Raw genomic sequence first — 12,681 nt, forward strand, 5'->3', positions numbered from 1 at the left:
AGTATTTATACACAATAACAACCAATGTTTCAATGTTAATTTCACTGATAAGTTTGTAAACGATATAACAGCATTTAATGGACCTCGTATTTTTAGCGTATAACATTTACTGAAGCATAAATGTTTGTATAATTTTCTAGATTAAACTTTAAATGTTGTATAAAGTTTATAATCCAATGCTCATAAGACATTTCAATTCAGAGCTATTACCGCATGTTAAAACATAACTGAAATATGGTATATTTGAAGACTTCGGTTGTTGCTTTTTAGCTGAGTGGTAAGTCTGAAGTAAATATCCTGTGTATGTTGAATGTTTTCAGATTCTGGAACAATTTCTTCATTCTTCGTCAGTTTTTGATGACACATGTTAATTTTTCAAACCTTAGAAGAGTAATTAAAGTCATTTACTCATTGTATTAATAGTTTTACCTATGGATGACAGATGGCGACAGTGAGCAAAAAACGATTTTCTTATACTATATAAACTATCGAGCGACAATATCATCTACTATCATGCTTTGGGGATGAAATGCCACAAGGTTAACATATAATAACTTGCATACGTTTTGTGTATAGAATGCAGGGTTAAATTACATGAAACTTCAATTATGATTTCTAAATCATGAAAGTATTGAACACAAAACTATTAAAGAATATTCTGCAGTTTGAAAGATTGCACTAATTTAATAGCTTTAGAACAGGCATCGTATTTAAGAATGACAGACCTAATGTAATTCTAAGGATTAAGAAGCTTGTAGGGCCAGCAATACAGTTTCGATTATACCACAATTTTTAAAATTATAAAATGGAAATATAGCATAATCACTAACTCATTAAAATTATCTCAAGGTTTATATGAATTACCGAAAACCTAAAACTTGAATATGTCTTAATAAAAATAGACAAAAGCAATAAAAAAATATCTGTTGGGTATTACTGAACAATATAAAGACTAGTAACCAAACAACAATGTAATTCTGAATACATTGAATTTTGTAAGCATATGTTTCATGTTTGTTGTTTGTATTATTGTTTGGTTACTAGTCTTTAAATAATTACATGGAATACAAAACAATAGTGTTCTGTGATTATATTACAGACTAGCTGGAGTATGCGTCCCCTGATTAATGAAAGGTTATCTTGGGACATGAAAAGTAGCTTCCCTTATATGTAATTGCAAAACGCAAAAACGCCCATAAGAACCGCAAAACACAAAATATGAAACTGCAACGTTGCATGCATCTCCGCATGGACCTAACAAACCTCCGTACCAGATTTGGTGAAGGTCCATCTTCAGGGGACGAAGTAGTGGTAAAAAACCGTAATTAACCCGCATGGACCTAACAAACCTCCGTACCAAATTTGGTGAAGATCCATCAATACCCTGCGAAGTAGTTACATGTACATACAACAGACAGCACTATTATATTTATATAGATTTAGTTTCTTTTCACCAAAGGTAAAATTAAAAATATAATATGTGATGTAGAATGCATTAGTCCTATAATCATTAAACAGTTGGCGCACTGTATCATATCGAATAATATATTATTATTAGGCGTAATGCCATAATATTATTCACACAACTAACTTAATTTACGTTCCTAAATGATGAGTTAAAAAAGGAATCAAAAATTCCATAAACAATAATGTTCTATGTACAGTTTATCGTAGGACGTTCTGACTAGAAAACTCGTAACAAAATTAAACTTTTAATGTCGTAAACAATCCTAGTAATTCGAATTTTCATTAACCTACGTTATGAGCCCGAAAAAGAGTATTAGACTGTTAGTTATTACCGTGAGATATTTTTCCTATTTTGCAGTAGTTTAGATTTTTTCCAATAATCCAACTCAATTTATCAAATCTTGTTCTACATAAAATTACCTAGTTCTCTTGTTTGGATATCGTCAACAGGAACAGAATAAACTACTTTAATGGATTTCAAAACTAAAAATCAATCTTACCTTTTTAACCAATACTAAGGTTGTCGCGGGTTCGATTCTCTGTCACCGAGCATGCTTTCTGTTTATAATGTGACGGTCAATCCCACTATTCGTTGGTAAAAGAGTAGCCCAAGAGTTGGCAGTGGGTGTTGATGACTAGCTGCCTTCCCTCTAGTCTTTCACTGCTAAATTAGGGACAGCTAGCTCAGATAGCTTTGCGCGAAATTCATAAACAAACAATAAACCTGTTTTAAAATTATACATATTTCACAACAGCTTTAAGATTAACGAAGGTAATCTTATCCATCACTGGTGCCTTGTCGGTTTCTATATTTAGTCTCGAATTCTTTCTTAATATTTCGAAATGTTGACGTCCTTGACTGTCGAATAGTCTAAATATGAGTTTCCCACTCAACTCAACAAATATTCACTGATAAAACAAGTATATATATATAGAAGTTCATGCTTAGTTCGACTGAGTTACTTCGTACACAGTCAACACAAACATTTCTGGATACATCTTGGTAAGTTTCTGTACAGCTTTATTTATTACAATTGTGTTAGAAATGTTCTGAAACCATCTTAAATGTATTCTTTGTAATACAGCGTAACATGTATTGTTATAAACACATCATGATACGAATGAAATTAAACTTTTAATGTCTTTATTAAAATTCTACTCCTTTTTTTACTCTTAATAAACTTATATTTATCTTAAATATTGCAAGTTTGAAAAATAGGGTATAGTGCAACATCAACATTTTTTCAACTCTGTTTCGTTCACTTTTTTTTCAGAAAGTTTTTTTGGGGGGTGAAATTTGCATTTTATTTTATGTAATACATAGATGTATTCTAAAGGAGAATTATTTCAGCTATTTCACTTTCATATAGACTTACAGTAACTCCTTCAGCATATAATTTAACTTTAGCTCTTCAGCATATAACTCAACTTTATTATTATACATAAAATTCTGAATGCATGCTCATGCACCTTGAATCGTATTGATTAAATCATACAATTTAACAATCGTTTTGTTCGATTTGAAAAGCGCGAAACGGCATTAAACTTTTGTTTAAAAATATTAATTTATGTTCTTACATTAATCTATAATAATCAAAGAGCCTGTATATGTGTGTGTATGTGTATAACCGCCGTTGCTCCGAGAGGAAAGACCCTAGAGACCTAAAACTTTGCACACATACTAATGGAATTTTTAGAATTGTGCGCCTGGGTATTATTTTTCAGATTTGATTCAAAAAAGATTTTGACCAATTTTTTTTGCCCTATAGCTCTTAAACCCCATAATTCTGCTTTCTCAAGGTCTTTTGAAAAGTATCATATTTTTTCTAATTCTCGCTTACTGAATGAACAATATGTGGAGGTAGTCTACCAGATACTCTTTTTCAACACAAACGTGGGAAGAAAAATACAAATCTGAGAATTGAAAAAACTGAATTTAATTAAAAGTTTGGGAAACGGCAACAAACAACTGGAAGAAAAATATGAATCAGAGAATACTAGAGAATTCGAAGAATGAATATAATTCATATAAAAACACAAAAACAAAACGAATCTGAGAAGCTAAATTAAAACTATTTGCTTTTAAAAAGAGTTGAATTGAATTAAATTTGGGAAATGGCAACAGACAAATCAATTAAAGAATTGGCACATTGGGGTAGCTATAGAATAATTAATATAATGGAGACGCTTGACTGGTACATTGAGGCCTCTGTGAATCATGAGGGGCCCTTAGAATGCCGCAGCAGAGCGTGGTTATTTTATGCTAGTAAGTCAATATAACTATCTCAATAGTCAAAAACTGAAGATCTGAATTTTTAATGATATATATAATATAAATATATGTTTATAGGTGTAATTCAGTGTTTTATTATTACAGTTTACAAATTAACAATTTTTATCGATTTAAGGGTTGGTCAACGTTATCAGTCCATTTATATTTACTACTATAAAGACAAAAACTAGATTAATAAAGTCCGTGTAATTCAAGTCAAAATAATTTAATTTTATTGGAATGTCTATTACAAGTGTTTGTACTATCTGAATTTGTGTTTACCTGTCAGCATGTTTTGTAAATTTTTGTAAAACAAAATCAGTAACCACATCATATTTTTCTTTTTTTTTTCTTTAGATTTACATATTTTAGGAAGAATAATGAAGTTTATCTTGATTGTGATGGTTTTCGTCGTGTCGATCTATGGGTAAGTTTTGTTTTAAGAATACGAAAATACGTTTGATAAAAAAGTAAAAAGGTAGAGCCGTAGTTGCTCCAAAGTGATTGTTATATTAGTTTACAAAAATTCTGTGTTCTCTAAAAAAATACAAATTTAATTTTCTGCACTCAATGTTCCTTTTTATGATTATAATAAAATATCTTCAGTGTCACCCAATACACAACTAATGGAAAAATATATTTTGACACTGATCGAAAGTTTATGCTAAACGGAAATTTGTTTAAATATAAGTAACATTGTCATGAATAATTTAATTGTATTTACTGTCTAGGTTCTCATGACAGTGAAACTAAAAAGATATTTCTAAGATATATATTTATTGGAGAAGAATAGAAATCAATATGCAATAATATTTTTGCGGTAACTCCAAAGTTATGGGAAAATTCATTAAACAGTCTTTAAAGTTGACGTTCTAATATTCGTCTGTTGGTAAACGCTAGAACTTACCTAATAATGGAATTTTTTTAGTGAATACTAACTTTGATAGATGGCGCTAAACACCCCCCCCCCTTTTTTTTTCCTTTTACGAGTCTTCTTTATAACAAAACCTATTCTGTTGAAATTGCTTAGATTTTGCATTTATTTTTTCGGTGATTGCGGTAACTAGGCTTAATTATGTTTTAAAATTACTATCTAATTTAATCGAGAATCATTGTTTTTTTAGCATTCACTTCTTTCCAACGTTTTGCGAATAAGGTTATCTGTGAAAAAATGTCACTGTACCTTAAAGTTATGCTCATTCGCACGGTTCTTCTAAGTTTTGTATTAAATTTTAAACTACATAAATCATTATTTAAAACTTTATGTGCCTTGAGACACATCGAATAAGCAATTCTTCTATGTTCATAGGATTACACTTTTAATTTTATCTATCGCTCTTTTTTGTTAATTTTTATTTTATCACGCCAAAATTTTTCGAATACCCCTTGAATATTTTATTAAGCGTTTTAACTATCACTAAATAATGTTCGATTGGAAATACATTTTTGTTACTTATATTGAGGTAGATTTCATCTAAGAAAGAGCGTACCCAAAATAATGACGATGGTAATCACAATAATTAAATATGAACATGTAAATATAATAGAAACGACATAATTACAATGCAACTAATTTCTTTCTTTTTTATCTTGGGAAAGGGTGGTTTGCACTAGCCCACCTATTTGTCCTCCATGTAACACAAGTGAATGTCCATCTGTGGGACCATGTCCTTGTGGAACGTACAAAGGTCAATGCAATTGTTGTGATTTCTGCGCTGGTGTGAGTATACTAATAAAATATTTTATTTCATTGGTAACTGAAAGAAATATATACATAGAAAGATAGATAATAAGTGAAAGGAATATGTATATATATATATATATAAATGAATAAATAGCTGTAATACTATTAGTTACATTAAGTGTTAATAGGCGGTTAAATCAGCACTATAAAACAATATTGAACTTAATATAAAATAAGCTTGCCATTGTCAGTCTTAGTGTTAGCTTGATATCTTAACAGATAATGCCTGTGGTAATAACCCCCAAATACTTTAGGGATATCCCATCTATCAGGCAATATCCCAACGTTGATGATGAACTAGCCAGCCATTATGGAAAATCAAATAAGGATATGGAGCTGAGTGTATACACTTACAACGTCTCAACTCCTACTGCCTGTCACTGCCTGCAGCCAGCTGTGGGAAGGCAGTTATCCTTAAAGTTCTTAAAGTAGAAATGAAACCACCCTAAAATTTCTACTATGTAAAACTCCCAACCTCCGCCCTTACAAAAATATGTTAAACAGAACTCAATGATTTAAAGGTACGGTTTATAGTTCTCAGTGTAATATTCAAGAACTGTACTATTTAAGTTTATGAACTATTGTTGCCCCCCAGTGGCACAGTGGCATGTCTGCGGACTTACAACACTAGAATCCTGGTTCGATACCCGTGATGGTCAGAGCACAGATAGCCCATTGTGTAGCTTTGTGCTTAATTACAAACAAATTACTGTTTGTTTACGCTTAACTGCAAAACTATGCAAATGAGTTACACATCCTTGCCTACCGTGAATATCGAACCCAGATTTATAGCGTTATTAAGCTTCAGGCTTCGAAGTTAGGTAAAGTACATCCCATTTGAGAATTGAAAATGTTCCGATAGGGCGTCAGTGACACAAATTCTTGCCACTAAACAACAAACTAAGTAAACAAGAAAGTTTTTTCTAGAAATAAACCGTTTATTGCTTTCTTACTTTCGTGTTTTCAAAAATCATAGATTACCTCATTAAAGTTGAGATTGCGACAACGTTCGTATTTGTCTCCGATGCATTTTATCAAACAGCCAATTAGTTAGTGAGTTATCCGAATTTAATCTAGATTACTTATATATAGTTTTATGCTATAATGTCTTACTTATGTTTTGAAATTTGTATGTAAATATATGGTGTTCAAACCAAAATACTTTTTCGAAAAACAAGTCAACAAGATAGATTTATACATTTAATTGTGTTCTTCCTCAGAGACATAATAAAACAACAAGTCAAAAATACATTAATTGTAGAATTTCGTGATGATCATTAATACTCCACAACATTCTAATTTTTAATAGCTAAAAATGAAGTATGCCTGTTTCATTAAAAAAAAAACAATACTGAGCTTAAGAAAATACACAAGCACATCGACTATATCATGAAAATTCCACAGAAAAATTACTCTATGACTATTAATTTCTTAATGAATAATTAATTAACAACACTTTTAAAGTGGTGCGTATTGCATATATAAGGTAATCAAACAAAAGGTCAGAAATTGTATTGAGAACATTTATCTGTTTAACTCAATATATACAGCCTTCTACGTCTTACATCAAATATTTTGTTTCATCGATAATGTTCTTGCTGTTGTTTTAGCGCAAAGCTACACAATATGCTATCTGCATTATGTCTACCGGGAGGAATCAAACCACGATTTTTAACATCGTATACCCGTAAACTTACTGCTGACCCACCGAGGGACTCAAATACATTCTTAACGGCTAAAATCTGTGGTGTCAAATAATATAACTTAAGGTTAATTTGTTTTTTTTCTAACAACTAACCAAAAATTCTATGAAACATTTAACACTGATAATCTTTTTTTTTTGTTTCTTTTTCATGAGAACTGCAAATTACTTCCAACCTTTGTTTAATGAGTAGGCTTAGACCTTCAACTTGTAATAGTGGAGATTTTTATATTCAGTGTCTTGCTGTAAACTAGTTTTTGTGCTTCCACGAGCAAGATTGTAAGCCGGATCCCTTCATGCCCCAAGCAATGGCCTAACTCACGAGCAGTTATTATTAACACAACTCGAACTACCACATACGTGCATATAGTGTATTGATTCATTCATAATAACCTACTTCAAAATCTGAATTATAATAAAATAGAGCTGAATTATAAGGGCTATCGTACTTGCTTTAAAAATAGACTTAAAGAAGTATGTAAGTTTTGGAACCTTATATTACAGAAATGTTGGAATCTATTATACTTATAGCATTTTTATTGTGTGACACAAATATAACTTAGGAGCAGCTAAAACATAATCACTAATATCAAGCAGCATGTAAACATATAATGATGTTTTTAACCAGTATCAGTTATTCTTATTTTTTTTTCCAGTGTCCTGGACAACCTTGTAACTATTTAGGGAGTCAGGAGTGTCAAGGCAACAGGCTTTGTGAAGTTCCAGCAGGATCATCTTCTTGGGACATCTGGTACGGCAGAGCCACAGGTATTTGTCCACTATAAGCGGATATTTGAGGGCTGACACTTACGATGACGTCTTGAATGATGTTTTCTCCCAGTTCCGCATCAGAAAAAAGTCGAAATTTCATTTTTTCCGTTAATAGTGTTTGCAATTCAAAAATTATTATAAAAATGAGTCAATGTTATTCTAAGTGAATTTTTTGCCCCAGTACGAGATTCACGTATTTTTATTTTAATTGGATATTAAAAGTTAAATATTGAAAGAGTAAACATGACTACAAAGCATTCTCATCGATAGACCAAACAGAAAAAAAATCTGTGAAAAAGTGTACATTTCACTTGATAAAATTAAAAAAAAAATTGGACTTGTAATGCATATTATCAACTTTGTATAATAGAAAAATAAAAAGTCATTTTAGGTACATGGTTTGTATGATAACTGTTATTACGTTTTCGAGTTTTTCTAAAAATTAAAATAAAATATTATATGAAAGACAAGGGACCATTAGGCCCTTCAAAACTGTCCTTGCACACCTACCCTAGGGAAAAGTAAAAATTTAAATCCACTCTTTTTACTGTTTCAAACCATCGACCCCCTCATTAAACTCCACTAAAGGGAGACTGCGACTCAATCCATAGCTCAATTACGCTGTTAGATAAATAGAACTGTCTTAACTGGAGCGTAACCTATTTCTTCCAAATCTTAAAATTGTATTCTCTCGTCCTATTATTTTCAGAGTAAGCCACAAAAAAATCAGAGGATTTGATCCTCTCACTTTTTTTTAATCAGGAGAAAATAAAGTAAGAGATTTTAGCTCATCCCTCTAAGATAACCCTTCCAGCACTGAAATTATCTAAGTAGCTTCCTTTAAACCTTTTCCAGTAAGTCATTACCCTTCCACACGCAATGAACCAAAACTGTACACAGTATTTCAAGTGAGACATAACTAATAATATGTATAGAGAGATAATTATCGCTGTATGAAATAAATATACCCTACGGTTATGTTAGTTTTACCACTAGCAACAGACCACTGTTTCGATGGCCTGAGTGATTTATCCACCACTATTCCAAGGTTCTTTTCTTCAGTCGTGTTATTGAGTTAGTTTTCATCAATGTTAAATTTGTGATCCAAATCATGATAACCCAAAATCATTATTTTTCACTTACTATGATTAAAGGCCTTTTATTACATATTTGTCCAACTAATCACTTGATACAAGACATTTTGTAGTACACCAACATTCTCAATACAGTTAGAAATACTCAAGATTAATGTCATCAGCAAACTTTATTAATTCACTATTTATGCCCTTATCAATATCATTAAAGTAAACAAGAAAGAGCAAAGGGCCAAATATTGACCCCTGAGGCAATTCACTAATAACAAGGGTCCAATGTATATTGAGTCCTTTAATAACAACCATTGTTTTTACCCATTCAATTACTATACAGTCTAACTCATTAGAAATTTCCTAATTCATACTTATATGAATTCCTTAGCTAATATGTTGTGTGAAACCTTATCAAAAGTTTTAAAAAATCAAAGTACACCAATTTCGCACTCTTTCCTTTGTCCAGATAGCAAATGAATTTCTCGAAAAAAAAATAACAGATTAATAATGTAGATTTCCCCTACTTAAATACATGTTGCCTTTCATTAATAATATCACATTTCACAAATTTATTTCGTAAAGCTTCTTTTATCAGACTGCTACAGAAGCAAAGCTAACTTTAATTTCTAGGTAAGTCTTTAGAAACCTGATTAATATAAGCAACCTTTTTAGAAACATGATTAACATATGCTACTCTCCGGTCCTCAGGCACCTATTAACTCTCAACTGACCTAGCAAAAATGAAAGAAAGAAGCTCGTATATCTAATCTTTGACATCTCTTAAAACCCAGAGGAGAACCTTATCTGTTCCTTGTGCTCTATCTACTACTCAATCTTTTACTTAACACCAAGGGGCTATATCTACGTGATTCAGATCAATTCCAATATTTCCAATCTAATATTCAGGAATATTGTTAATATCTTATGTTATAAAACCAAAGATAATAAAACATTTGAAAGCTCAGTCATTTTGTGGTATTCAACAATAACCTTGTCATTAGCATCCTATAAGAATCCAATTCCCATTTTAAATACATACCTAGAAATTAAAGTTAGCTTTAACATAATTAGCAACATTTTTGCTGAATACTCTGCATAAACTATCTATCTATCAAAGAATGCATAAAGAGATGTTATGGGCTAGCTTCCATCAACAATATTAACAACTACAATAAGAACTTCTACAAGCAGTAACCACCTGCCCTTCCTGCTACTCTGCAGAGATTTGAATACTATTCCAAACTTTCTGAAACTCAAAGAAACTTCCTTCTTCAGCAAAACAAAGATAAAAACTTTCACGACGAGACCAGCAGGCACCTCCTAAGATTACATATGGAAGAAAATAGAAGAAAAAAAAAAGCACCACCTACTCGAAACCACGGAAACACAACATTCTGAAGTTCGACAACCTTTCACTATGAACGCAAGAGCGTTGGGCATCTTAAACCTTTACGCCAAACGCTATACATCAAACGTGGAAAACACCAAGAAGAAACAAGTCCAAAAACTTCACAAACTTACTAAGAAAGATAAACCCACTATTTCCAATGCAGTTCACAGCTTCAGTTCCGGACATTTAAGTGGTACAGAAAATGAAATAAATCTAGATCTAAACTTCGCCATAGAAGCAAGCACACTTCCAATCTTTGGCATAGATGCAACCTTAGAATCTGGTGCACAAAAACCCCCGAAATCTACAGCAGATCAATTTCGACATCCAACTTACACCAGTCTCAGGAATGCCAACGAGCCAAAGCCAAACATTACTAAACACGAATATAGCACACTAAAACGTCTAAAACAGGACAACACAATCAAGATTCCACCAGCAGACAAAGGAAACAGTATAGTCATCCCACACCTCAACGATTATGACACCAAGATCAAACAGTTACTAGACGGACACCAATACAAAAAGTGCATCGATGACCCTACAGAAAAGATAGAGAGACTCATCAATAGAACAATAAAGAAACAAAACTTAGTCAACGAAAATTTGGCCAAGAATCAGCGATAATCGCCCTCTACAGTTATATGGACTACCTAAGATACACAAACCCATCCTAACCTTAAGACTTATCGTCAGTGCGATAAATTTACCTTGGCAACAGCTAACGGTCATCTTGATATGTATCATATCACCACTACGAGGTAACACTGAACATCAGGTTCACAACTCGAAATATTTCACAGAACAACTCAGAAGGCTACACATCAGATCCCAGTATATTCTTGTCAGTTTCACGGACAACGTTCCGACCCTAGAAACCCTTTGCATTATCAAACAACGACCTTGCTGAATGACAACTTTCTAACACAGAACTAACATGAAGATAGATGCCATCATGAAATCAAAGACTACTTAGCTGCAGTCAACTTATTTCCAATACAACTTGGGATCACCACTCTTTCAAGTCCTAGCAGACATTTTCATGGAAGACTTTGAAGAAAGAGCCCTCTCATCTAGAGATATAAAACCAAGCTTTTATAGGCGCTATGTTGACAACACCTTTGTTATCTAGCCTACGGTCATGAAAAGTTACCAGCCTTCCTAGATTGTCTTAAATCATTAGAGAAAAGAATACACTTCCCCATGGAAATAGAGAAACAAAACAGCCGTTTCTTGACATAATCAGCAGCAGACAGAAAGGAAATATTACTACAACTGTATGCAGAAAACCTATCCACACCGACATATATCTACACTTCCAGTCCTATCATCCAACTTTGATTTGAACAACAGAGTTTAAAACATCTGCGATGAAACATCCATCAAAACATAATAAAGTGTTTTAAACAGGACGACTTTACCTCTATCTTCATCACCAATATCCTCAAAAAGATTATTTGTTTGTTTCCAAAGCTCTCTCGCCACTAAACTATCTCTAATGAATATATTTAGAGTTCCCCCAATCAATCTATTACCTAATTTGTTTAAGTGGAGCGCGTCTCTAGCATATAATTCACCCTTATCATGAAACCTATCCCGTAGATCCAGTAGCCCACCTGTTGCTCTAAGCATATCCCTAATAACCTTTCATTTAAGCTTTGGATCCTGCTAAGTAATTCATTCCTATATCTAACTCGATGAAGATATTTATAGTTATTAAGGAACTCTTTTGATTTAAAATATCCAACGTCAGAACGTTCCTTAATACCTGTAAATAAATTGTCTCACGCTCTGTAATATCCTGTATTTGAATACCTGGCAAACAAAATACAAACGATACTGTTAAAATCAGCTAATTTTTCGTAATATACGTTTTTATTTTATGATGATTTAATAAAATATTCCCAACTGAAATTTTTAAACCAGTTCTTTAATTTTAAACATACCAGCTATGTTTGTATCAGTAAATGTAACTTTGTTCCACGAAATCCAAGATGCAGAACTTAAAATAATTTAGCCAGTAGACTTGTTTTTAAGCATACTTTAACATAACATTACGTATTTCGAAAGTACTGTAAAAATAGAGTTACAGTTTTATTTCCAAGGTTCATAAGATTAACATTGTATTACATCTACTCTCTCTATTGCTTTGAAACCAGTAGTACGGCGGTTTCAATCCCTCATTTTCTGATCTTCTAATGGTCAACTACAATGGCAACTGTCTACTTCTCTATAATGTAATATATT

At 32.2% G+C, this 12,681-nt stretch overlaps 2 protein-coding genes across 2 annotated transcripts in view; both read left to right on the top strand.

The window, feature by feature from the left end:
- Nucleotides 1-8,188, top strand: part of LOC106468381 — a 15,422-nt gene extending 7,234 nt beyond the window's left edge. Inside the window, exons 2-5 of the mRNA XM_013928806.2 lie at nucleotides 2,442-2,470; nucleotides 4,097-4,166; nucleotides 5,339-5,459; nucleotides 7,842-8,188. Coding sequence (XP_013784260.1) covers nucleotides 2,442-2,470; nucleotides 4,097-4,166; nucleotides 5,339-5,459; nucleotides 7,842-7,970 — 349 coding nt within the window. The 3' untranslated portion in view covers nucleotides 7,971-8,188. The remainder of the gene's footprint in view (nucleotides 1-2,441; nucleotides 2,471-4,096; nucleotides 4,167-5,338; nucleotides 5,460-7,841) is intronic.
- Nucleotides 8,189-10,461: 2,273 nt separating this feature from the next.
- On the top strand, nucleotides 10,462-11,061 carry LOC106468391. The gene has a single exon (XM_013928816.1). It carries the CDS (start codon nucleotides 10,462-10,464, stop codon nucleotides 11,059-11,061), a length of 600 nt encoding a protein of 199 aa, XP_013784270.1.
- Nucleotides 11,062-12,681: the final 1,620 nt, after the last annotated feature.

The sequence above is a fragment of the Limulus polyphemus genome, unplaced genomic scaffold (genome assembly GCF_000517525.1).
Source record: "Limulus polyphemus unplaced genomic scaffold, Limulus_polyphemus-2.1.2 Scaffold88, whole genome shotgun sequence".
In the NCBI taxonomy this organism is placed as follows: domain Eukaryota; kingdom Metazoa; phylum Arthropoda; class Merostomata; order Xiphosura; family Limulidae; genus Limulus; species Limulus polyphemus.